The following is a 26,846-nucleotide window of genomic DNA, read 5'->3' as shown; positions in this document are numbered from 1 at the left end:
TGAGTGTGAGGCCTCCTGAAGAAACTACTGTATTCTGCTGCAAGGATTGAAAGCCTCCCACCCAGGGTCTTTGGGCCTAGCCTTTGCTGCAGTCCCCAGAGTCCTGGGGTGGGGGTGGGGAGGCCTGGCTGCTTTCCCAGGCTGAGGGCGGGGCAGGCTGGGCCCAGCTGTTGCTGCTTCAGGCCAGAGCTGGGAGGCTGGAGGTCGATGTGCTTAGGTGGGGTCATTGCCCTGAGGATCCTCTCTTCTGACTGACGAGGCAGATGGGTCAAACCGAGAAGCCCCTGCCCAGAGTTGCACCCAGTGCTGGGAGCCAGTCCCTGCCCAGGAGCTGGGGAAGGTTTCACTGCAAAGGTTATATCGGTGCTGGGTGCTGAAGGATGAAAAGTTCACCAAGCAGAAGAGAAAGGGCAGGGCACTGCAGGCCCAAGGAATAGATGGGTAAAGGCCTGGAAGCATGTAACTGAATGATAGCCCATGGGGAGGGGCATTAAATCATCAGATGTGCATCCCAGAAATGTCATCTTTGGCTCTGTGGTGGGTGAGTTGCTAGGGAGGCCCGAGCAGGGAGGGGCCCCTTCCTCTTTCCCCTCGCCTCTCCCCTCCCCAGCTCCCCACCCAGGGCTAGGCTTGGCACCTGAGGAGGGCATCTGATAGGGCTTCCCAGAGCCTGCACAGGAGGGGGTGGTGGAGCATGGGGAAGTGTGGGTAGGGGGGCCCTATCTGAGATGGAGCCACCACTGGGGGTGGAGCAGGTTTGGGGGAAGTCGATGAAGTTTGAGAGGCCTGTGGGCTTTTGGGGATGATGTCCAGGCCACTGCTCCCAGGCCAGTGCTGACTCTGGCTGCTTCTGCCCCGGCCTTCCCTGTGGGCTCTCAGGACAGCCCTGAAGCCCTGATCCCTGAACGGGTGGCCCTCCCGGAGCCCCCAGTGGCCACAGGGAAGCCTGTCTCCATGACCTCTCCTACCTGCAGGGCCTGTCATTGTGTCAGGCCTCCTCCTCGCTGAGCCTGGCTCTGCACGTCACCTTGAGGCAGGGAACTTCCCCTGTGAGTCTGTTTCCACATATGCAAAATGGGGGTAAATGCTGCCTAATCATAGGGATTTAGGGGTTGATGATGAAGTTAAATCATGTCACTAAAAGTGCTTTACGAAGTACATCGTGTCTGGTAGTCATTATAACTAATAGTACCTAACAATCAGCATCACTTAATCCCTTCTTCCCTGGGGGAGGGACAACCCAGAGGAAGGAGGGGCCGACTTTGGGAGAAGAAGGATGAAAGGAAACAGGGTCTCTCCCACTGAAGTAGAAGCCCCTCTTGGCTTCAGTGGTTGAGAGCTGTGGCCTTCTCAGCCCTCCTGTGGCGGGGCTCACTATCTGGGGCCTGGCAGGTGAGAAGTCTGTCTGCTGCCGGTCTTCTCACCTCACCCCTGCCTTTCTCTGCCCCAGGGTCCTCAAGTGCTTTGAGTGCCTTTAGAACCCCCTCCCCCCCACCCCTCTAGCCCCTCCAGAGACCTCTTCTGCCCCTTCATGCCTTGCCCTTTCTGCTCAAAACATTCCTTGGCTGGCAGTGGTCCTCCCGGGCCTCGCCTTGAGGGCCCCAGACTCTGCAGGTTCTCCTCCTCCCTGGGTTGATGGTGATGCCCCGGGATTGCCTCACTTTAGTTCAGGCCGAGCTGCTGACTTCACTTTGGCCTCAGGCCTTGCCTTTCCCTGCTCACTAATGGCAAAATGGGCCAAGTCCCTTTGGGGTTCTAGTCCAGGTTTTTTTAGGAAGCCAAGCCTTCAGGCTTGGACATAGGAAGTTGCGAAATGTGAACGTTTGCTGACCTTTAATGGCCTGAGTTATTGCTCCCCGTCCTAATTGTTCAGGGATGTGTTTCTAGGGGTCTCAGCTTTCCCAGGACTTGGGGTATGAGGGTGCCACTGGCTGAGGCTATGGTGGCTTGTGGGTGTGGACTGTGGTTTTCTGCCACAGTGGTGCATGTGGTCAGCTGTGAGACAGGGGACTGGTGGCCGGACTAGACCAAGTCCATTCATTGGTACCCAGCTGGCCAGCACTTTCAGGGTACTCCCAGGATGGCCTCAGGATCTTGAAGCCCGGGGGACAAAAGGCAGAGAGCCTGCTGGCCTGATCTGCCTGCCCCTGCCCAGCCAGCCCTTGCCCCATTGCCCACTGCTGGGTAACTTCTGCCAGTCAGGGTAAGGTGGTAGGACTCAACTGGTGTGTTACTAATAATATAGTAACTAAGACACTGAAGTTTGGGGTGACTTTGTTTTCCACTGGAGCAGTTCAAGGAGTAACAACTTCATCCTCACTCACCCACTTCCTTGAGCAGGAAAGAGGTGTGAGACGACATACTTACCCACAGGAATGATACTAATGGTATTCATTTCGTTTCGCTGCTGTAATAAATTAACACTAATTTAGTGGCTTAAAGCAACACAGATTTATTCTCTTACTGTTTTGGAGGTCAAAAGTCTGAAAAGAGTCTTAGGAGCTAAAATTAAGGTGTCAGGCTGGTTGCTTCTGGAGGCTCCAGGGGAGCCTCTGTTCCTTGTGGCTGTCGGCGTTCCTCATGACCTCATCACCCCACTCTCTCATTGCCTTTTCCTCTTTTGGAGTCAAATCTCCCTTTGTCCCCCTCTTGAGGACACCTGTGATTACATCCAGGGCCCACCCGGATAATCCAGGATAATCTTTCCATCTCAAGATCCTTAATCACATCTGCAAAGTCTTTTTTGCCGTATAAGGTAACATTCTCAGGTTCCACGGATTGGGATGTGGACATTTTGGGGGGCAGTTATCCAGCCTACCACAGGAGCCAACTGCCGTGTCACTGCAGGCACCATTCTCAGAGATCCCCCTCCTGGGTGCCCGCAGCTGCTGGCTTCCCCCAAGGGGTCACCCTCAGTGTCTGCTTCCGTCTCAGCCTAGGAGCCTTTGCTGGCAGAGCCTGGGCTGCTGCACCTCTGGCCCCGAGCCCAGCCTGAGGCCACAGTAGGCAGAGCTCAGGGATGTTTGGAAGAGGGGAGCGTGCTGGCGTGTCCTCACGGGTTGACCCAGAGACCAGACCCCATCCTGGGGTCCTGAACATAAGAGTAGGTTAAGCCTTCCAGAGTGGAGTGCATCTCAGACATTCATTCAATAGCCCCAGTGCTGTGCAGGGTCACTTGATCCCCACCATCACCCTGTGAAGGCCAGGCCAGGAGCCCCCTTTTGCAGATGAGTATACCAAGGACAATTGGGGCTAAGTCCTGCCTAGAGCAGAGACGTGTGAGGGGAGCCAGGGGTGAGGGCAGGTTGGGCCAGCAGAGCAGGAGACCTGCATTTCATAGATGAGAACTCTGAGACACAAAGAGGTAACTGTTCTTGTCCCTTCCTGGCCTCATTCTCCCCTTCTGAGGATGAGGATGTGGACGGGACATTCTGAGGCTCGGATTCCTCCTCTGGGCATGGGGAGGAGGAGGCCCTGGCGTTCAAGGCTGCCTTGGGCAGGAATGTGACGCGGGGCAGAGCAGCACCTGGAGCCCGGAAGTGCTGCCGACACGCTGCTTGCCCAGAGACGTGGTTGTCATCCTGGGAGGTCGTGAGTCTCCTGGTGCCTCCAAGGAAGGACCCTCAGCCAAACTCCCAGACAGCACCTGGCTGTGTGCTGTGGACCCTGCCCCAGTGTGGGTCTCCATTGGATCTCCATGGCCAAGGCCATGCTTTGCAGGTCCATTTCTACAGCCTGGTCTCCGTGCCTGCGTCCTGGCCTCCTTTCCATCCAGACTTCCTGTGACTCCTCCAGGAGCCCGGCTCACACCCTGGCACGCTCCCGAGTCCTTAGCCTGGCTTTCAGGGTCCCCATAACCTGGCTGTGGCAGTGTGGCCGTGCTGGCCCTTCCTTCCTCTCCCCTGCACCCTGTCCTCCCGCCTTGCCTAAATGGTTTCCTCCTCCCAGAAGGTTCCATCTTCCTCTGAACCTTCCACTTCTGTCTCTTAGAAATCACAGCCCACCCTATGAGCTCCTGCTTAGATGCCGCCTCCTCCTCGAGCCTTTCCTGCCCCGTCTGAACGCATCACTGCCCTCTGAGAGCAGATCTCTTTGGCTGGTGCTGGGGTTGCTGTCTCTCCTCCACCAGGCTGACCTCCCGGGCTGAGCCTGGTCCGACTTTTCACTGCCCCCTTGGCCAGGCACAGAGCAGGTGTGGGAAGGTTGAATGGGGGCATGCAGCTGAGTGGGACTCCTTGGAGCTGATGAGTGGGTCACTGCCTTTGCTTGAGGGAGGGCGTGGTGGGCCAGGGAGAGCAGAGCTGAGCTCTGACATGAGACAGGCTCCTGACTGTCCTGAATGCACCTCTTCCCTCTCTGCGCCCCCGGGCCTCATCTGTGCAATGAGAACAGTACAGCTCATTTCTGAGGGTGTGCAGGAGTTTGACCTAGGAATTGAGCCTCAGTTTCCCAGTCTGAGAAATGGGCACCATCCCACCAGGTTTCCAACCTTGATTCTTGGAGGCAGGTGGTGCTAGAGGCACAGACTACCTATGCAGGAAGCAGGAAAAGAGGCTGTCCTGGTGACAAACATAGCTGATTGGAAAAGAGCAAGAAGTGTCCCCCTCTCCACCATTCAATGGTGAGAGCCTGCAGGCCAGAGAGGGCAGGGTCTTGCCTGAGGTCACACAGCCCAGTGGAGCTGAGGCAGCTTCAGTGACTTGATCAAGTCTCATTTTTGTAGGTTGTTTCCCCTGTGGGGAGTGAGCCGCACCTGTGAGCTGCAGCTGCAGGTGTCAACCCCGCCCCAGTAGGGTAAGGAAGAGCCACTGCTGCTCTGGAGGCACCTGCCGCTCCCTCTGCACTTTCTCACCAGATGTGCTGCTGGGCCGGGTTTCCCAGGCCCAGTGACTTTCAGTGCCCAAGCCAGCTGCTCACCCTGCCTGATGCTGAGCCTTGGCCAGCCTGCTGCCCATGAAGGTTCCCAGCTTCTTCCTGTCCCTGATGATGCCCGGCAGATCCAGCTGGGCCTCACCTGCTTACTGAGGCTTCCCGGCCCCCTCCTCACAACACCCAAGTCCCAGTGGGAACCGCTGAGGGGCAGAGGCCTCGGCTCTCAGCCAGGGCCACACAGCGGGCCAGCCCCGAGGCTAGCTTTCCCCTCATATACACGGCCGGGGGGACATCAGCGCCCCAGGACCGCTGTCCCGCAGGACCAGCGAGAGACCCTGAGCCCCAAACATGCCTGGCCCTGCCCTCCAGACCCACTCGTCTCTTAGCACAGAGCGCTTGGTCGGGTTTACATATTAGAAAGATCACTGCAGCTGGGTGGAGACTGGATTGGACACAGACAGAAACCATAAGGGGAGAGCAGTGGAGAAGAAAGACAGGATTTCCCAGTCCCGGTGGCGCCTGCTCGGCCTTGGCCAGAGTGACTCACTGGTCCTGGCCCCCTGGTTCTGCTGCCGGAGCCCCGGTGGCCCCAGCGCAGCTTACACTCCTCACCCCTTCCCCCCCACCACCCTGCCATCCGTTCCTCAGCACATGGTGCATGGGGGAGATGGGGTCCTGGGAGGCCACAACACAACCACAGTCGGACAGAGAGAGACGCGTTGAGCATGTTATTGAAACGGTGGCTCATGGGGCAAGAGAGGAGTGGGAGTGGCTCTACAATAAAGGGGAATGACCTCATTGATAAAACCCAAACCCTGGGGCTCCAGGCCCCCTCCCTGGCCTCTGGCCTTCCCTGCCCTGGCTCTGGCTGAGGCTCTCCCTGGCCCGCGTCACTACTTCAGCACCTGACCCTGGGTCTCACCCCTCCACGCCCCCCTGCCCTCAGTGAGAGCCCACTTCCCAAAGCCGGCATTCCAGTCTTGCAAAGTCGCTCCTGCCAGCTTTCCCCACTCAAAGCTCTGCACCCTGGCCTTGCGGCTGTTAGCTGATGCTCTCTCTCTGCCTTCCCTTCACCTGGAGTGCATCCTGCCTGTGTGCTCCCCCTGCAGGTTCCCGCCTAGCCTTCCAGCCTTGCTTTGTCCAGTTCCATCTTGAAGAGACACCACCATTCTTCCTGCCCCTATAGCCCCACCTGCAACATGCATTGCTTCTGGGACAACTGACCACAGTTTGTCTGGCTTAGTTCTTGGTCTGTGCCTGTCACCCTGTGCCTCTTCTCCCTGGGACTGCCGTGAGGATCTGACCCCCTCCTGTCAGCTCAGGACCAGCCTAGAGGGGTGCCAGAGAAGATGAGCACGCTGGAATTGACTGTTGCCTGAATTATAAGCTGCACAGCCCTTCCCTGGTCATGTGGCATAGGGGACAGGGCTCTGTTGCCTGGAGTGGGATGTGGTGGGAGGTTGAGGGAGCGGGGCCGGGGTCGGGGGGCTTTGTCCGTCGGGCATCCTTGGCTCCTTTGGCCGGCCCTGGATGACACCCACTCTGCCGGGCCATGCTGTGCCATGGGCACCCACTGTGGAGTGTGGGAACTGGGGCACAGAGGAGGGACCCGCAGCAGGCCTCCTGTAGTCTCCTTTCACTCCCACAACTGGCTGGTCCCCAAGTAGAGGTGGGTCTGCCTCCCACCCAGCTCTGCGTTCACACATGGGCACACAGGCTCTCTGGCCTGCCTTCTGGTTTTTCTGCCCTGGTCGTGTCCTTTTCCAGTGCATTCTCCGTGTGGCAGCCAGGTGGATCTCATGTCCCTCCCCTGCTCAGCACCCTTCCCGCTCTCCATCACCTCAGGATGAAGCCCGATCCCTGCGCCTGGCCTTCCGGGACCTCTGGCTGGGATCCTGGGCAGCCTTGCCTGTGGTCTCCTCCCGCACCCACGTTGCCACTCTGCCTCAGCTCAGTTCCTTTCCCTGAGCGCCCTGCCTGCCCTCAGGGCCAAGAACATCTCCTGAGCATGGGACCCGGCTGGTTGGTACCCCCTCCTCAGAGAGAAAGCTTTGGAGGTGTGTGCCCAGTGGGGTGTGGGACTGCCACCCCGACCTTGTGGGATCCTCTCTTGGACTTGAGCACCTCAAGGGTCAAAGCCACAGGTGTCCTGAGAGATAGAGGAGGCGGCTCGCAGGAGGTCACAGCCTGTGCATGAAAAAGGCCAAGCCCGGACTAGTGCTGTGACCCAGCCCGGGCTTCTTCCCTGCTCCACACCCCTGGGTCTTCCCACCCTGGGTGCCAGGCAGGACCCTACGGGTATGTAATGTCCCCAAAACTGGTGGGATCGGGGTCACTAGATTCAGCTGGGCCTTCTTCCCAGGGCCCCTGCATAGGCTTTTTCTGTTTAAGATTTTATTAAAGCACAACTGACCTACAGAACAATGCATAAGTCATAGATACATAGCTCTGTGACCCTATCCATGAGGCCACCACCCAGGTCAAGGAGCAGTGTTACTGGAACCCCAGAAGCCCCCCTCCTACCCCTTCCAGTCCCTACCCCCAAAGGCAGCCACCATCCTGCCTTCAACTCACCATAGATGGCTTATATCTGCTTTTCAAGTTTACATCAGTGGAATCGAAGTATTGCTTCTCTTGTTTACTGTTGTGCTCATGAGAGCCATCCGTGAGTTGCATGCAGCAATAATTTGTCCATTTTCATTACTGTATAATATTCCATTAAACACCATATTCATCCTTTCTTCTGGTGATGGACATTTTGGGTGGTTTCTAATTTTTATCTATAACAAATACTACTACACTAAACATTCTTGTACTTGTTTTTTGGTGAACATGTGCATGTGTTTCTGTTCAGTATATACTTAGGAGTAGAATTACTGAATGATAGAGTATGTATTTGTCCAGCTTTAATTGATGTGGTCAGATAGTTTTGCAAAGTGGTTGTATCAGTTGACACTCCCACCGCCAACGTGGAAGAGCTGGACTTGGGAGAGAGAGAGTGTGTGTGTGTGTGTGTGTGTGTGGTGTTTTTCCCTGCAGCCATTCCGGTCAGGGTATAGTTGTATCTCATTGTGCTTTTAATTTGCATTTCCTTGTGCTCGCTTCGGCAGCACATATACTAATGCATTTCCTTGATGATTAGTGAAGTCCAGCACTTTCCTTCCATCTATTGGCCATTTGGATATGCTCTTTTTCTAATATTTTCTTCAAAAAGCTTTACTGTTTTACCTTTCGGTTAGATTTGCAGTCTATGTGGAATTGCTTTTGAGTGTGGTGTGCGTTCGGGGTCAAGATGAAGCTTTTCCCACACGGATAGCTAGTCAACTGAGCACCATGCATTGAAAAGACCATCCTTTCCCTAATGCACTGTGATGTCACCTTTTGTCAAAATCAGGTGTCCTTGTCTTGGAGGGCTTTCTAGTCTGTTCCGTTAGTCTGTTTGTCTACCCTATGCCAGCCCCACACTGTGTCAATTACTAGAGCTTTGTGAAGGGTCTTGTCACCTGTGAGTGAGAGTCCTCCAGCTGCTCTTTTTCAAGTGGGCTTGGCTGTTCTTGGCCCTCTGAGTGCTGGCTCTGTTGTCCCACCTCTTAGAGGAAGCCCCAAGGCTCAGAGAGGTAAGGTGACTTTCCCCTGCCACACAGTTCTGGAACACAGTCTTGACTCCTTCCTGGGCAGCACCCTGCCCTCCAGGTGTGATGTAATGCTGCGGTTCCTGCCTGCACCACCGGGAACTTAACAGATTTCTTGAAATCACCTTCCTTCTTCCTTGATATTTTTTAAAGGAAACTGTGCATTTACTCTAAATGGAAAGTCAGTATTACTCTCTTAAGTACAAGATAACTGGAAGAATCTTAAAACTAAATTAAAACAATGGAAAAATCCATTCAGTTGCAGCCAGGTGCTGTTGCTCTGAGCCTGGGGCTGGCTCTTCCTTTTTTAAGTAGATGGGCAAGGGCCGTGAGGCTTTCAAGAACTTGCTGGACCGAACTGAGTTCTCCTTGAGAGAGAAGTAGATGGGGAATAACTTTCTTACTGACTTATTTACTGCCACGTAAAGCAATTTAGAGCGACCCCTGAAATGATCACAGTACTGACCTGGGGCCTGCTTTGGGAAGCCCTGGTGTGATGAGGAGGCTGGAGGCTTGAGGTCCAGTTAATGGGCTGCAGGTTTTGTACATGTTCCTTTTATGTTCTCATCTAAAAAATGGGACTGGCTTCCCTGGTGGCGCAGTGGTTGAGAGTCCGCCTGCCCATGCAGGGGACACGGGTTCGTGTCCGGGAAGATCCCACATGCCACGGAGCCTGTGCGTCGGAGCCTATGCTCCACAACAGGAGAGGCCACAACAGTGAGAGACCCGCGTACCGCAAAAAAAAAAAAAAAAAAGAAAGAAAAGAAAAAATGGGACTGAAACTGTCTCCTGTTTCCCCCTAGCTGCGGTGGCTGAACTGTCCAGGAAGGCTCAGTGCTACCTGCCCCCGCTGTAGCTGGCTCCGTGTGGCCTGCTGCAAGATGAGCACGTACTCTGCCCACACACCCCTGGCCTGTCCCTGCCACCTCCAGCAGATCCAGGGACAGCAGATCAGGGCACACCCTCCCGGAAGGAGGTACACGCTGTTTCCAAGGTGAGGGTAGATAGAGCTCCTATGGGGCAGGCCCCGGGGCAGAAGCCACCTTAGAGGCTGGAACCAGGAAGGGCTGATAGCAGTTCAGAGGGGTTAGTAAATTGCCCAAGGACACACAGCGCTAAGTCGTGCAGCTGGAAGTCAAACTCAGGTCTGACTGACCTGCTGGAAGACTGGGTTCCCTGAGCTCCCTGATGGGTGCTCCCATGCCCTTGTTCTGACCTGAGTCAGTGCCCCCATGCTCACTCTGTGGAATCCCACTATACCAGGCTGGGTCTGAATCAACCTGTGCTTTCCTGCCTCTGAGCCTTTGCTTGAGCTATTCCCTCTGCCTGGAGTGGCCTTTCTCTCCTAAAGCACAGCTGACTTCTGGGTCCAGGCCTTTGCAAAGCCTTCTTTGTGTCCCTCTTGCTGGAATGACGCATATTTCCATTCTGCCTTGTGTCTCTTGGCTGCACTAGACCATGAAGTTCCTTGGGGACAGGAACCCTGAATTGTTGTAACCCTCCTGGCAGGAGAGGCACATTGTAGATGTGACCCAGACATCCGTGCTGACATCCCCCAGGGACACAGTGCATTAAAGTATGCAAAGTGCTGTTCCATGCGGCCGTGTCTCATTTGATCCTCCCAGAGGCCCTGGCACATTATCTCTTCCTTCCACACAAGGACCATGCAGACCAGAGAGGTGACATGGCCTGTCCAGGTCTCACAGCTTAGGGGGACACTGCAAAAGTAAAGCCAGGTCTCTGTCAGGAGCTAGAGAAGGGCTGGGCCACAGCAGAGAGCTCCAGGGCTTTAGCCGCATCTTCCACAGACAACATCAGGAACAGGAGGGGAGGCGGGGAGAGAGAGAGAGAGGCCTGATCTAGTGGGAAGGGGCGAGCCCTGGCCTTCAGGAGACCTGAGAGCTGGTGCAGCTCTGACATGGAAAGCTGATCCCCCTTGGGAGTCCTGGGCACTCTTTGAACCTGTTTTTCCCACCAGTGAAGGAATTCCTCATGCCTCATCTGTGTTGGCTCATTCAACCCAAATTCACTGAATCCACCCCCGCTCCCCAATGTTGGACACTAGGGATACAGAGAGGAGCTGGACATGGGCTCTGTCCTGCAGGGGTGTAGGCTGGGGAGACAGACAAGTCATATGCAGATGGGGTACGATGTAACGGGCGCTGTCACAGGGGTTCCAGGACTGTGGAGGTAGGGGGAGGAACAATGTCGCACAGGTAGGAGGTTCTTGGGCTGAGTCTTGAAAGGTGACCCGAATTCTCCAGGTGTGCATGTGTGGATGGAACAGTGTGTGCAAAGGCCCTGAGTGGACCGCAAGGAGCTCGTAGCACTGGAACCTAGGCCCAGGGTAGAGAATGGTGGGGGGAGAGGGAGATTGGCAGGAGCAGAGGGAAGAGGGCAGGCTGGGGGGGCAGCTGGGAGGCTCAGGCTGTCCTGTTAGTGCCTGGCTCAAACTTCAGTGTCCTGAAGACAGGACGTGCCCCAGCCCCAAGCTCAGACCCAGGGAGAAGAGGCCAGGGTTTAGAAGCTGGCTTTCCTGATTGCTGGTTTATCTGTATCTATCAGTGGTTATGCCTGGAACTAGAGGGAGAGAGCAGAGCTCAGAGGCTGGTGACTCTTGACCCCTTGGGCGTGTTGACTCAGTGGATGGCGTGGGAGGTGACCTTGGGGCAGACAGAGGGTGCAGGAGGACAGTCGGCATGAGGTGCAGCCTGTGCAAAGGCCAGGGCCAGAGAGCCTGGCATAAGGAGGCCAGGGTCAGCCTGGCGGGCAGGGGTGAGGCTGGAGAGATGGCTGAACTGGGTCAGACCCTCAGCCAGCCAGGCCTGGTCCCGGTTCTGGACCTGGGCCGAGCCGAGCTTCCCCCTCTCTGTTCACTGCTCCTCCCTTCTGTCCTAGGAGCAAACCTTCCCAGCAGCACTGGCCGCCGTGTGGCCTGGAGGGTGGCCAGAGCCCTCATTCTCCACTGGCCTGGCTCCGTGACCTCGGCCAGCTCGCTTCTCCTCCTTGGGTTCTGGGCTCTGAACACTGGAATTGCTAGAGCTGATTTCTGGGCTCCTGCTTTCAGCTTCTTTGATCTAATTCTTGCAGCTTAAATTGCTTCCTAAACAGGCCTTTCAGGAAACTGTGAGGCTCATGGCGCTCCTGGTGGCTGTGTGCCGGAGCCCAGGGGCTGCCTCTCCAGGCTCCCCCTTCTCTTTCCCTCAGGCCTCCAACGCTGGGAGGGTGGGTGGGAAGGGGCAGGGTTATTGGCCTTCCCGGGTAGAGGGATGGCCAGGGAGGTTAAGGGGGTTGGCCTGAGGTCACACAGCAGTGGAACAGGTGGGCCCTGTATGATGTATGGGCAGAAGATGAAGTGGCTGTGCGTCCAGAGCAGAGGACAAGCCAGCCCTCAGACCCTCGGCAGGCAGGGACCATCAGCCCTGCTCTCCCTCTGTCCATCCGTGTTCCACCCTCACCCCTCCATTCTCACCTCCTTCCTTTCCTGTTTCTCCCTCTATTGAATCCCCTCATCTTTCCTTTTCTGTGGGGCTGGCTCAGCCAGGGTGTGTGGGGGGTGAGCCCTGCCCGCACTTTGGGGTCACCAGGCCAAGATGGAGGCTCCAGAGTCAGAGGATGTGTGTTCAAGTGCAGACTCTGCCATGGAACTTGGGCAAGTTGCCTCCCCTCACTGAGCCTCAGTTCTCTTTTCTGAAAATGGCAACAATGCAAGGCCTACCCAGCAAATCCTAAACGCCAACCTCTAGCCAGGTGGTTTGCACACGGCAGGTGCCAGAGACATGGAGGTTCTCTCTTGGGAATGAGAGGGGCTTTTCTACTTCCGTTCTTCCTCTTCCCTCTGGCCTGCTAAGCAGTCTCTGCAGCCTCTGGTTAATTTTACTGGCATCTTCCAGTTACTGAAGCAACATTGTTCCCATCGTGGAGATGAGAAAATAGGGAATCAGAGAGGTTGAGTGACTTGTTCAGGGCCACACAGCAGGTGAGTAGCACAGCTGGGACTGACACCCATATCAGTTTGCTCACAAACTCATGTTTGCCCTAGAAGCTGGCCTACCTTGCCTCAGTTTCCCTGCGAAGTTGGGGCCTGTGTCTTGGGGGTGGGGATTGCAGTGTTGCCCTGAGCAGGCCCAATGATAAGTAGGCCCGGGGGTTTAGAGCTCCCAGCTGGAGCCAGCAGCCCAGATGGAGTGTGAGATACAGGGCCATAGATGGGGCTGTCAGTCAGATGCCTGGCTGTCCCAGCTTCTGTCAGGGCACCTGGCTGCGGCTCCCTCTCCTCCCCTCCCCTCCCAGAGCCCTTTCCTGAGTCAGTCCAGTCTGGGTCTCTTGCATTTGGTCAGCACATGGCTACAAGGTTCAGGGTGCTGGACTGCAGGGGGCTGAAGGGAGGACGCTGATAGGCACAGCACCTTCGTGTGCCAGGGCTGCGTGTGGGTTCAATCCAGACTCTGCTGTGGAGTTTGGCCCTCACAGGAGATGGGCCAGTTGGAAGCCTAGAAGAGGGGTCCAGGCTGAACACAGGGATGTGGGGGTCATCAGCCAGGGGATGCCTGAAGGGGAGGGGAGGTCAGACAGGGAGATGGGTCCGGACCAGCGCTAGATGCCCCCAAGGCCTAGGAAGAGGAGACCGACTGTCCAGGAGTGTGAGACGCTGCAAGGTCTGGAAGGCTGTGTGGGAGAGTCTGGCTTTGGAGATTGGAAGGTCACAGGGTGGGGCAGGGAGTCCTCTTGGGGGAGGTTAGGTCACCAGCATGAAGGAGAGTGCTCCCTACAGAACTGGAGGCATTTATTCCGGACGTGCGGTGGAGAAGGCAGAGTGCTGGAAGGAGGAGGTCAGAAGGGATGTGACTGAAGGCTGGAGGGGCCTCCAGCGCCAAGGGTTTTCCACACAGGACAGAGATGATCTTGCGGCTCTAGGCTAAGGCGTGAGGGTCCGGAAGAAGGAAACTTGGAGACAGTGCTGCTGCTTTCCTGTGGCTGTGACACCAGCCGGGGAGCTGCTGGGTCACCACTGGTCTGATTCTGTCCGGGAGCTCTAGGAAGGCTGGTGGAACAAAGGAAGGGAGGTCGTGGGTGCAGCCAGGCAGCCTTGAGCGCCATCGTGGTTGTGCCCTGTTGGCCCACGGGCCTGGCGTCACCTCTAAGCATCAGAAATGAGGAAATTCAGGCTGTGGAGTTAGTCGGTTCCTCTCCCTGCTCTGTGCGTACCAGCTGTGTGACCTTGGGCAGGTCTCTCCCCCTCGCTGAGCCTCAGTTCCTGGCCTGTACAATGGGGATGAGCGTGCCCACTTCCCAGGGCTGTGGGGAGGGGGCACGCGGGGACACACCTCCCTCGGGGCCTCCAGTCCTCAGGAAGTGATGCTCTTCTGATTTTCTGTCCTCCCAGGTGCCCCAGGAGCTGCCCTCTGCTGCCTTGTCTCGGCCTCCCCTCCCGGGTCAGCGGCCACCATGTTCTCCTGTGTGAAGCCCTATGGGGACCAGAACTACTCGGCCCTGAAACAGGCTTGTCTGCGCAGGAAGGTGCTCTTTGAGGACCCGACGTTCCCCGCCACCGACGATTCACTGTATTATACGGGCACCCCAGGGCCCGCCGTTAGGTGGAAGCGCCCCAAGGTCAGTGTCTGGTCCGAACTGGTGCTGAGGTGGGCAAGCCCAGACCCACCCAGTCTGCGGGGGACGGTGGGTGACTGGGAGGGGTCGCTCTGAGGCGCCAGGCAACTGAGAAAGTGGAGCGGCTGATGCTGGGACCGCCAGCTGTGGGATTTCATCTGGATGGGGAGCCAGGAGAACGGCCCCCAGTTCCGTGGCCACCACTGCCCAGCCAGGACCTCTCTGGGCCTCAGCTTCCTTATGAGGAAAGTGGGGCCCTCTGTTCTGCCACCCTCCTGCCAGGGTCGTTTTTCGGATACAAATGAGGTGATGTGGATGTGCCTTTTTTTTTCTTTTTTTTTTTTTTTTTGTGGTACGCAGGCCTCTCACTGCTGTGGCCTCTCCCGTTGCGGAGCACAGGCTCTGGACGCGCAGGCTCAGCGGTCATGGCTCACGGGCCCAGCCGCTCCGCGGCATGTGGGATCTTCCCGGACCGGGGCACGAACCCGTGTCCCCTGCATCAGCAGGCGGACTCTCAACCACTGCACCACCAGGGAAGCCCTGGATGTGCCTTTTTTTTTTAGTACAACGTAGAGTGACATTCAAGTAGAAGGAATTTACTTTGCTGATTATTGTCATAGTGATTTTGAAATTGTCATTTGTTGTACATGGAAGGTATTTATTACGATGGTTAATCAGTAATAATAGTAATAGTAAAAAATAATAGTACCGCATAGAGTTGTGAGCATTAAAAGAGATGGTGCATGAACGTCTGGCGCCAAGCCTGGCACCCATAAGCCAGCTGTCACCATTATTGTCGGGATCTGTGAATTATGGAGCATCTGTCTGACGGCTCCCTCTGTCCCAGCCTTGGTCGCTGAGGCTGGAATGTGTTGGACAGAAGCTTCTGGCCTCATGGCATGATCTCATTCTCTTTAACCCCGATTTCTGAGTGTGAGAGCGGGTGCCCCGGGGGCCTGGGTGACGGAGAGGCTGCTGAAGGCCAGTGCCCCAGGCCCCCTCCCCAGTCTCCGCGGCTGTGCTGGTGACACTGAGAGTTGGTCACACCGGAGGGACTTCAGTACAGGAGATGGTGCTGGACCGAGGTGCCTGGGGCGGGGGAGACTCCCCCTCCAGTACTCAGAGGAGGCATCTCAGAGTTGAGGGGTGAGAGCGTGGGGTGTGAGAAAGACACGAGCTTGAAACCTCAGCCTTATTTGGGACGTGGCAGGAGCGTGGGGTGTGTGGGGTGAAGTAAGGGGAGAGGGAGCCCGGGGGCCCTGGGGTCAGCAGGGCTGGGCCAGGGCAGCTGTGCTCTGAGGCAGCGGGGATCTTAGGCCAGGCTCTCAGCAGCGTGTGACGGGGGGGGGGGGCGGAGATTTGCATGTTACAAAGTGCCTTCCGGCCCCCCTGGGCATTTTGGGAAAGTGAAATTCAGTTTTCATGTCCCTCTCACAGGCCAGGCTCTCAAGTCCCTTCCAATGCACAAAATCCGATGTTCTTGGACTGGGGTGCTTAAGAGGTAGGGAAACTGAGTCCGGGAGGGGCAGGCACGTGCCCCGATCGCCCAGCGGGGCACAGCAGAGTGGCCTGCACGGGTCCTGCAGGCCACTGGGCTGTCCCTTCCTCCCAGGGCTCCTTCCCGCCCTGGCCCACCTCCCCGGTCCCAGATAGAGGGTCCTTGGTGTCCCCTGGGGACCTCAGCCCCATGAGCTGCGCTGCCTTGGTTCTCCGAACTCCCAGCCGCCTCCCAGCCTGGCCTTAGACTCCTGCCCCTTGGTGCACCCCCAGCCCCCATGGCTTCCTCCCTCTCCTTTGTTTGGTGGGTGGGGAAGGAGGCCAGCCTCAATAGGCCTTTGTGAGGCCTTGGGTGCTCGAGCTCTCTGCCCTCCTCTCACTCCACCCCCTCGCTGCTCCCCTCCTGACCCTCTGCTGCCCTCTGGCCATCACTCAGACATTTTAGATCCTGTGGCTCTGGAAGGAGGCTGGCGAGGCATGGCTGGGTACGGTTGGGCTTGCTGCAGTGAGAGGAGGAAATGCCAAGCTGGCTGGGCTCAGCGTCCCCCTGCTGTGTGACCCTGCTGGAGTCACCTGCCCTCTCTGGGCCCTTTGCCAGTTCAGGAGTCCGGCCACGGCACACTCTCCTTCGCTGCCTTTCTCACCGGGCTTGGTGCCTAGTCGTCCCTAGACACATAAAGAGGAGGAGCAGAGCTGCCCCTGCCTTGGATGTGGAGGCCAGTGACAGGCAGCTTGTGGTGGTTGGCGTTGAGAGGGAGACGAGTGAGCGGGGCCCAGGGGCGGCGGTGGGGGTCAGTTCTGGGTTGGGAGGCAGTTCAGGGCCAGGCACTTCTGCGTGGTGTGGGATGCCGGGGTGAGACGGTGTGGACTGGGGTGTGTGGGATGGACGGCCCTTTGTAAGTGGGGCTGTAGGTGGTGGCAGGGTGGGATGGCAGGCAGGCCCTGCTCCACCGACAGGATGCAGGATGTAGGGTTGGTGGAGCAGGAAGTCAGGCTCACTTGCCTCAGGCTGGTGGGGTGGAGCCAGCCCAGTGGGGTGACCATTAACTCCCAGCTGCTTGGCCCTTGGCCAGTGAGTTGGAGCATGGCCCGAGGCAGCCGTGTTTCTGTGGAGTCCCATTTCCTGGGTCCTGTGACCTGACTGTTTACAAGTAGAGCAAAAAGCCAACTTTCTCGAAGGCCCAGGGGAAGCCCGTCTTCACTCCCACCCCACCCCCAGCTCCTTCTCTTGACATTAGTTGTGGCCTCTCTGCTCTTGGGGGAGCTCCTCAGCCAGCCTCCCTGCCTGCCAGCCTCCCTCTTCTTTCTCCCAAAATGGAAGGAGGAGGCTGGCTTTTGAGCCAGATGGCCTTGGCCCTACCTTGCAGGAGGTGTGACCTTGAACAAGTCACTTCCCCTCCCCGGGCCTCAGTTACCTCATCTGTGAATGGGGAGAATAGTTCTCGCTGCTCCTGGTTTCTGGAGGTTGAAGTGACTTGAGGTATATCTGTGCTGTTCAACACACAGGGGGCAGATGACAAACTGCCTGCTCTCACCACCTGCTCCTGCCGGCCTGGTGTTGGGGACCCAGAGCCAGCCCTGCCCGGAAGTCCCATCTCTTGGACTCTCTGGTCCACTTCAGTCCCACCCACGGCACCTGCCTGGGCCCACACCCTCCTCCTCCCAAGTCTAGTGTTTCTTTGTTTTTTCCCATTCGGTAAACATCAGCTGGCCTCCCTTAGGGGCCTGGCCAGGGAGATAAGAGGAGATAAGAGACCGGAGGAGGCCTGTGACTCAGGGGGAATCCCAAGGGGATGGGTGGGCGGGAGGCTTCCTCCTCTGTCAGGCCCAGGGCCTTCGTACCACTGCTTCTTATCCCTGCGTACCACTCCACCCCATGTCCCCCCTTGCTGCACTGTGCCTTGTCCCATCTCTGGGGATGATAAGCCTGCAGGTCCTTCGGTGGAACCAAGAAGGGAACAAATAGGGATCCCACAAACAGACGTCAGTTTTGGAACCTCCCAGAATTCTCGTAAGGTGGCCTGGTGGTCCCCGGCCCCACGTCTGGGGCTCATGCTCACACCAGCACCTGGAGAAGGCCCCGCTCCTTGGCTGTGCTGAGCATTAGGCCCCTTTATGCCGTGAAGCAGGCAGTTTGTGTCAAGTCCAGCCACCTGGGCCTCTGCCCTGCCCAGGAATGATCCCCTCCCTGGCATATGCTCCGGTGACCTTGAACGATGGGAGGATGGGGTGGGGAGCACGGGCTGGGGAGGCAAGTCTGTTGCAGAGGGGATGGGGCACAGGCTGTAACCCCTGAGAACACTGCCCTGTTTTCGGTCCCAGGCAGAGGCCCTGCTTCCTTCCTGGGCCTCAGTTTCCCCATTCTAATCGATTCCAGCTGTGATCTTAGCTTCCGGGAGGGAGGTGACTGGGGTGAAGGTGGATGGATGAGGAGAAAGGGGGAGAGCGGAGGGGCTGAAAGCACCCTGGATCCATTGACTAGCTGCCTTCCTGTTTCTGCACCGGGCCTGGAAACCTGAAGTTCTGGTTCAGGGAGGAGCTGGTTACGGGCTGTGACCTATGTCCGGTGCAGCTGGTCTGGCAGGCTGGAAGGGGCCGAGAGGTGAGCGGTGACCACAGCAACAGGAGGCTGTGCCCCACAGAGACGTACGTTGACCGGAGGAGTGGTCACCCCAGCCCTGGGTGTGGCCTGGCCCCAGGCTCCCAGCAGGTGCCTGGCCAGCCCTGTCCTGCAGGCCACTCTGCTGTCCCTTCCTCCCAGGGCTCCTGCCCGCAGCAGAACCTGCCAAGCCCCTGTTCCTGACACCGGAGGTGGGCAGAGCCAGACCTGGGCCCTGCCCTGGAGCTCTCAGGCTGGCGGGGGAGACCCAAAGGTGAACTTCAGGGAGGGCAGCTTTGGGAGGGAGCACAGCTGGCTGGGGGCCCCGGGGAGGATGGCGTCAGAGGTCGCATCGGTCTCGAGGCTGTGGCTGGATCCCATCTTGGGGGGCAATTTGGAGTCTCCATTCCCCTCTGGAGCCTCCCTGCCCATCAGCCCTCTCCATGCCTGCTCTGCTGGCGTCACCGCCTCCAGGGAGCCTCCTCTGATCTCTCCCTGGGTTCCTGCTGTCACAGCTGTGCTCACATGGAGGGTTACACTCAGGCTTCTCCTCCTCAAGGGCTCTGCCTGTGGGCTGGGAATTTTCTGACTGGCTCTGCCCTCTGTGCTTAGCCAATGGCCCAGGAAAGGTGGAAGGACTAACACTGGTCTTGAGAAGCCGGGCTCTATGGTGACAAAGGTGAGGGTCAGCGCTGCCCCTGACCCCTTGGTTTCATTGCCATATTGCAAGTCCCCCAAGCTGGGCTAAGGACAGGTGCAGGGGCTGGAGAAGGGATGGTAGCTTTGTCACTCATAAGTCCTGGCCCAGCTGGAGGCTCTGGAGCTGACTGTCTGAATTGGAATCTCAGTTCACCTCTTCCTCTGTGGCCCTGTGCAAATGACTTAACCTCCCTGTGCCTTGGTTTCCTCATCTATAAAATGGGGATGCTAACCGTACGTGTCTCACAGGGTTGTTCTGCACAGCTGGGCACACAGCAGGTGCCCAGTCATTGCACGCTGTTTCTGATTGTTCCATTCAGAGTGTCCCAAGTTGGCCGCTGGACTCCAGGGCCAACCCCAGGTGCCGCCGCCAACCTCAAGTCGTTTCTCTATCTTGAGCTGGCAAACCCGCGCCTCTCCTGGCAGCAGGAACACACCCAGACCACCTCCTCCTCTCCGCTCCCTCCCAGGCTGGCAGATTTGCCCCAGGTCTCTGCTCTATCACAGGGAGTCAGGGCAGTGCCGAGCCTGGAACCAGGGACTCCGGAGCCCTGAGCTCAGTCTCTCCCAGGGGCCAGAGAAGTGTCTGGGGCAGGCTGGGGCGGCTGGACCTGCCCACAGGCTGCCCTGGCAGTGCCGCTTCGTGGGGAGGAGAGCTCTGTTCCGGGGGCTAGGCTCTGTCTCATCCATCCACTTGCCGCATGACCCTAGGCGCCCCTGCCCCATCCTGGGCCTCGGCATCCTCCTCTGTGGAATGGGTGGTCCTGTCTCTGTGCAGAGCCCACAAGGGGGAGGGGTGCCTCGGAAGTCACTTCCTCTGATGCCAGGCGGTAGCTGTCTCCTTTCCCATGGTGGGGATGTGGCTGGGGTCCTCCAGGTACGAAGCCCCCCTCCACCCTTGTCCTGCCTGCCCTTCCGGGCCCCAGGGAGGCAGATGCTAAGTCATGGCTCCCTCTGGCTCAGAGTTCTGAGCTGGCCCTGGGAGATAAGATAAGGAGGGTAGCTGGGTGAGAGGCAAAGCCACTGCTTCCTGAGAGCTCACTGGGTTTCCAGCCTCACTGGGTTTCCATGACCTGGGGCAGTGTTACTCAGACCGGTGGCATCCCACAGTCTGTACTCTGGGGGAGCCTCTTGCAGCTTGGCCCTGGGTCACCCTGAAATCCCATCTGGAGTGCTCATGCCCTCAGGGGAGTTACAGCCCTCAATCTGGCCCTCCCAAACTCTGGTTTTCCCAGGCAGAGGTGGCAACAGGAGTCCTGAACACCTTAGTGAGACCTGATGGCCCTTTGCCCCCTTTTCCCCTGCCAAGTGCTCTGCCTGCACGTTCTGTGGAGTCCTTACACAGCCTTGCAAGCATGATAATCTACTTCCTTTGCACAGGGGAGGAAATGGAGGCTCAGAGAGGTTAAGCCACTGGCCCAAAGTTGCACAGCCGGTAAAATGGGGAGCAGGAATTTGAATTCTGTCTTCTTGACTCTGCTGCCCTCTGCTGGCTGCCTCCCGTAGGACCTCAGTAGCTCTGTTGTGATTGAACTGGTTCAGGAGCACCAGCTGAAGTGGAGGCAGGCCAGTGCTGTGTGGCTGGGGTATGTTGTTCAACCTCTCTGGGCCTCAGTTTCCTCATCTGTGAAATGAGCACAATGCCCACCTCTCAGGACCATGGTGAGGATAGATCACCGTGCCAGCAGGAAAGAAGGCATGTCTCAGTGTTTACCTCCCCCACCCCGTATTGTCGCCCCCCTTGGAGAGTAGTCACTCGCTCTCAGCTCTTTAGATTGAAGATGCTGATGGGTGAGAAGGAGGGGACTGGGGTGGGCACTCGGGGAGCTCTGGGGGTGTCTGCTCAGCTCTGCTCGGCATTTGCTTGCTGTGTGTCCTTGAAAGTCACTGCCTGTCTCTGAACCTTCATTCCTCATCCATAAAATGGAATAAAAATGCCACACTGCTCGGGTGGGGTGAGGGTCAGATGAGACAGCCCGAGGATGTGCCCACATGGGTCCTGGGATGGTTGTCTCCTCGCTTCTCCCTGGCCCTTTGCACTTGTCATGTGCAATTTTGATGTGTTTCTGCCCTGCACCTCACCCCACTTTGTGACTGTGGGCCCCTGAGAGCTGGCTGGGATGGGCCCCGTAGGGCTGCTGGTGCTGGAGGATGATGGACACTGAGCCCTTGCTGGTCAGGGAAGACCACAGAGGGCAGGAGGAAGGTGGTGGCCCGGGTCCAGCCCCTCAAAGTCCTTCCACAGTATTTGCTCTTCATCCAAACTTTGGCAGAAGAGCAGAGTTCTTCAGCCAGGGGAGGAGAGAAGGGCTTTCTGGGCAGCCCTGGGGGAAGCTGGATTTGGAGAAACTGACCCAGGGCCCCAGTTGGCAAGGGGAGGCGGGCGAGTCTCCACGCAGACAGTGAGGTCTCCTCTCGGCTTTTCCACAGGACATATGCGAGGACCCCCGCCTCTTTGTGGATGGCATCAGCTCCCACGACCTGCACCAGGGCCAGGTGGGCAACTGCTGGTTTGTGGCGGCCTGCTCGTCCCTCGCTTCCCGCGGGTCACTGTGGCAAAAGGTGAGGCCTGGGTCGGGCAGGGGTGCTGGGGAGACTTAACTCAGCCTGGTGCCCTCCCCACCAGATGGGGGAGGTGCAGCCTGATTGAGCAGGTGAGACGTTACGACAGCCTGTGTGGGGATGGGGCGGGGTGATGCCAGGGCTCCCCAGTACTGACGGAGCATCAGAATCACCTTCCCTGCCCCTGCCAGCTCAGGGGCAGGTGCTGGGAATCTGCAGAGCTCCCAGTTCTGATGCGTCCGTTCTTGACTGTTGGGGGCCCACTGTGCAGAATATGCACCCGTGAAATGTGGAGGCTGCCTAAACCATGTGCAGTGTGGAGACACCAGTAACTGCAGCTCAGGAGACCCCTGCCAGTATCTGCTGTGCGACTTGGCCAGCTCTTGTCCTTCTCTGGGCCTCACTCTTCTCACTCTGAACAGCTGGAGTGATCCAGAGAATCCTGTTTCATGATTCATGGTTCCAAGCAGCTGATATTCTGGACCAGAGCCACAGGGTTTTAGGTTGGAAAGAATGGGCTCCGGTCCTGACACTTCGCCCTCTTGTGGCAGCATTTGGCGGTGCAGCCCTTAAGTCCAACGCTCAGAGCTCCCTCCTTGGGGAAGCAGGGAGGCTGGAGTTGTGGTTTCTAAAGAGTAACTGATGGGGACTGCATCCTGGGTTCCCACGCCAGCAAATACAAGTCATTGCCCCTTTCTCATCCCTGCCCTTTCTGTAGGGACTAGCAGCAGGGCTTAAGAGCACCGGGCATCCGAGTCTTACAGGCTCAGGTGCGAGTCCCAGCCTCGCTGTTTCGTAACTTTGTAATTAGCCTCAGGTTACTCATCCAGAAAGTTGGGATATCAGAGTAGCTCCCTCTCGGGGAGCTGTGAGGGTGGAACAAGGTACTGTGCTTAAAGGGCCTTGTGCAGTGCAGTGCTGCAGTGACCAGTGTTGTGACCATTAAGATTCATGGAACATAATGGGTGTTCCTGGGCAAGCAGGGTGCAAGGGGCAGATGAGTTTGTTCTCATCCTCTGAGGCATCCCTCAGCCATCAGAGGGAGCTGTGCCCTTCGCCGAGGCTGGGACTGTGGTAGGTGCCCTCTTGTCATGTCTTCTGAACAGGGATGTGACTTCTCAAAGCTACCCCCGAGTGGGCATCCCTGGGGCCTGGCCCCGGTGGTCCTGTGGGATACGGGAAGCTCTGTGCTATAGGCCCCTTGGCAGAGGCCACTGCTGAGATCCGTAGACATGGGTGGTCATGGGGCGTCCAAGCTGGGAGGGCCTTGGGGAGCCTCATGGCCCACAGAGGCTCGGGGTCTGGTGCTGTTCTTTGGGTGTAGAGCTGTCCTCACCCTCCTGCCTCCAGGCTCCAACCCCCTTCTCTGAGCCCAGAACAAGGTGCCCTGGTCAGGGCTCCATCTGGGGCTGGAGGTGGCACATGGGAACCCTGTGGGGCTGGCCCTACACCTCCCACCCTGCCCTGTAATTGCCTATTTATCTGTGATCTCCCCTCTCGAGCTCACAGACAAAGCTGGTCTATATCTTCCTGCTGAGCCCAGCAGGAGCCCGGCACAGAGAGGGCTCAAGAAAGTTTTGAGAACAGAGTTCCTCCCCAGCGACTGGCCAGCAGCCCCAGGCCTCCTGGGGCCTGCAGTGGGGCCGGGGCCTGGCCCTCTCTGTCCCCTCCTGGGGAACGGGCTGTCTAGTCATTTGTAGAGATGAGCCTCAGCTTACTGTGTGCCCTGCCCTGGGCCCGACCCCTGGGACAGCTCTCCACCTAGCAAGTGGAAGAAGGGGCCCCAGACCCGCAGGCAAGAGGCTTGTCATTGATGCTTTGTGACCATGGGCAGGCCTGTGTTTGTCTCTGGGCCTAAAGTTCCTCCTGCAGGGTGTTGGGGCACCCAGCCTGGCTTGTCTGGAAGCTTCAGGGGCAGATCTCCAGGAGCTTAGGTCCCTGGGAGGTTGGGTGAGGCAGGCTGCTCTGGGCTAACTGCACTCTGCCTTCTGGTGCTGCTGTGGTGACAGACCCTGGGTCCCGGCAGGAGGCACGAGGCCCCGGGGAGCTCATTACTGTGCCTCCCCTCCCCTCCTGTCCCTCCTGACTGGGCCCTGTTTGTTGTCACCCCTCACTTGCTGGGCCTGTTGCCCTGCAGGGCCTCCCCTGCCCCACCCTGTTTTCTCCATGGAACGGGGGCGCTCAGCCTGAGCTGTACCCCTGCTCCCTCCACCCACCTCACACTCTGAGGATGCTGAGCCTCAGATGCAGGCACATAACGCCCCCGACACACGTGCCCCCTTCTCCAGGAAGCCACCCCTTTACCTCTAGTGCTTGACACGGCCTGGGGCCGACAGGCACGGGATTTGAAGCCACCGGGTCCTGGGTTTGATTCTGGCTGGGTTTCTCGCTAGTCGTGTGACCTTGGTCAGGTCATGTTTCTTCCTTTGACCTCTGTGTAAACCTGACTTTTCCAGTCCCCATGATGGTGGGAGGATTAAAGGAGCCCACGGGGTAGGGGTGCGGGGCAAGCCCACGGCATTTAGCAGCAATCTAAATCCCTCTCTGCCCCTCCTCTGGCCTCCTACCTGTTCCTCTCTTCTGCCGGACACTTCTAGGAAGCAGGCCTCCCCGTCCTATGGGATCCCTGATGGGGGTGTTATGGTCTCCCCAACTTGACTGTGCATTCCCTGAAGACAGGGCAGTGGACTTTAGGTGACCAGGTGTCGTGGACCAGAAGTCAGATGTGACAGTGGGGTGGAGCATTTGCCGTTAGCCTGGCCTGGCCCAAGCCAGGTGAGTTCACCTTCCCTAGAGCCTGGCGTGGCCCCAGGCGTGAGGGCAGGCCTGAGCCCTGCTCTGAGTCACGGGGTGCCCGGGCCCAGGAGGAGACAGCTCTCCCCGGGGGGAGAGCAGAATTGAGCAGAAACCCAGCAGGGTGCCTGAGTGTCTGAGAGCGAGTTTTTGGGGGTGGGCATCCTGGGCTGGGGCCTAGGGGAGGCACCTGGTGGCAGGGCCTGGCAGTCTTTTAGTTCCACTTAAAAACGTTTCCCATCCCACCCCTGCCCGTGTTATATGAGCAATCCCCGCCCTTTAGCATATAGCAGTTCATGCACCGCACGATAACTGAGCACCAGCTATGCCCCAGCACCATTCTAGGTACTGGGGACAGGTGATTTTAAAAAGTACCTGGAAACAGCCAGTGTTGAGGGTTTTCTACATTTCCTTCTAGTCTTTTTTCCATTTGGAGTTGAAGAGGGGCTTGTTCATTTGTTATGATCACATTTTTGCAGTCACGGATGCAGTCTGGACCTTGCTTTTCTCTTCTCTATTCACTCCTACGTCCAGCCTTTGGTGGGGCCTCCCAAGGCATCTGGTGGCCAAGCAGAGATTTGTGGGAAGCAGTGGGCCAGCCCCACCCGCAGCCTCCCGCCTGCTCTTCCTTCCCCTCTGGCCGTCCTTGGTGCCCATGGCTCCCTCCCTCCTGCCCTGCCTGTCTGTGAGGCCCCAGCCCTGGTAACAGCTTCCACCTTCAGCCTCCTCCTGCCGGTCGGTAACCCTCTGCCCAGGCCGAGACCAGGCCCTTCCCCAGGGTCCTGCGGCCTCTGAATCCTCATTGGTAGAGGCTGGACACCTCCCACCATGTCCTGCAGGCCCGGAGAGGTGGCGGCATTCTCTCCCTTCAGTGATGCCTCCAGACCACACCCTCCCCATATAGACCCCTGCAGGCTCATGCCATTTGTCCCCCACTCCCCCTACCCCCGGCCCCCACCAGCAGCCCACCTTACTGCCATCTCCTGGCAACCAGCTACCCTGGCACCCAGGCACCAAGGGCTCAACACCTCCAATTTCCCAGCCTTTCCCACCCCAAGTACTGCTGCGTCCCAGGGGTTACTGTGTCCGTGTGGCTGACACCCTGCCCTCATCACCCTGGCCCAGTTCTTGGTCCTGCTGCTCCATCACCCTCACCTTCCAGCCATCTCCCTCCTTCCTGTGCCTGATGCACAGTTGTCTCTAAACCACATTTTGACTTTGGTCAGTGCCCGTGTGCTCTCTCCCCATGTGCCCATCTTCCTCTTGTTGTCCTCGTCCTTAGGCCCCAGGATCCATCACATCAGCTATTCTCTTGTCAGTGTCATCCGTTCATTCATTCATTCAGGATTTCTGAGGGCCTCCTATGTGGCAGCCCTGTTCTAGGTAGTGACTAGAGTGATGAACCAGGCAGCCACAGTCCCTGCCCTCTCGGTGGGGAGACATCACAGACAAAAATTAAGCAAATGTACAAATAAAAAGCAAAATTTAGTGCTGGGAAGGAAATAGCTCCTCCTCATGAAGGAGGGAGAAGCTCCCCGAACAGTCACTCCTCAGACACATTGTTCCCCTCTCCTCCGCTGCTCCAGCTACAAAGGAAAAGGTTCTGTGAGGGACAGGCAGTTTAACATTTGCTCTATGGCTTTCTGGAATACCATCGGGGAATTGCTGCCAGCAGCCCCCAGAACTGACCCAAGGGCTTGAGGTGTTTGTCTTAACAGGATCGGGTGTGTGGTCCCCTTTGGTGACCCTCTTGCTGTTTGTGTAGCCCAAGACCCCACTGACTGACTTAGCTTCCATCTACAATTGACTGTGCTTGTGGTCCACCAGACCCTTCCGATGGTTTTCAGTTACGACCCTTTGACCTCTGCTTCTGTCCTCTTTTCTGTGTGTGGCAGTGTCATGGCAGTTTCCCCTCTCCCTCACCCCCACCCCCAGTTACGCTCACATTTCTTCCATTTGCCCACGTATAACAGCTGAGCTCCTGGTTCCCCCTCGGGCGCCGGGGATACAGACGTTTGTCAGATTCTTCCACGGCCTCAAGTCTCCTGGGGGAAACTGAGGCTCGACACAGGTCGTAAGTGGTGGGGTTTTCGTAGAAGAGCTTCCTGGGCATGTGGCTGCCGTGTGGTGCAGGGTGGAGGCGGGGCCAGCAGGCAAGAATCATCCAGGTCAGTGATTCTCAAAACACAGCTCCTGGACCAGCGGCATCAGCATCACCTGGGAGGTTGTTAGAAATGCAAGTTCTCAGGCCTCATCCGAGACCGATTAAATCAGAAACTCTGGGGTGGGGCCCAGCAAACTGCGTTTTAAGTCCTGCAGCTGGTTTTGATGCTTTCTGAAGTTTGAGAACATCGGTCTAGGTGAGAGATGATGGTGGCTGGGCCGGGGTCCTGGCAGTGGGGGTGGGGAGGCGTGTTTCCAGGGTAATCCACAGACCTTGCCGATCGGGCGTGGAGGGGTGCGGGTGAGGCCGAGTCAAGGAGAGCGCCAAGGTTCGGCTTAGGTGACTTCAAATCTCAAGTCGGCGGGCCCCTCTGGGCCTTATTTCCCACCCTGCTGCCAGGGGGTCTTCAGCCTCTCCT

General features: G+C 57.7%; 1 protein-coding gene across 1 annotated transcript in view; it reads left to right on the top strand.

Annotated features, from left to right (window-relative positions):
* Positions 1 to 26,846, top strand: part of CAPN5 (calpain 5) — a 54,050-nt gene that overhangs the window by 1,111 nt on the left and 26,093 nt on the right. Inside the window, exons 2-3 of the mRNA XM_060104659.1 lie at positions 13,891 to 14,117; positions 21,340 to 21,471. Coding sequence (XP_059960642.1) covers positions 13,953 to 14,117; positions 21,340 to 21,471 — 297 coding nt within the window. The 5' untranslated portion in view covers positions 13,891 to 13,952. The remainder of the gene's footprint in view (positions 1 to 13,890; positions 14,118 to 21,339; positions 21,472 to 26,846) is intronic.

This window comes from Mesoplodon densirostris, chromosome 7, assembly GCF_025265405.1.
Source record: "Mesoplodon densirostris isolate mMesDen1 chromosome 7, mMesDen1 primary haplotype, whole genome shotgun sequence".
In the NCBI taxonomy this organism is placed as follows: Eukaryota; Metazoa; Chordata; class Mammalia; order Artiodactyla; family Ziphiidae; genus Mesoplodon; species Mesoplodon densirostris.
The sequence above is the reverse complement of the archived record's forward strand: the minus strand, read 5'-3'. Positions and strand labels throughout refer to the sequence as shown.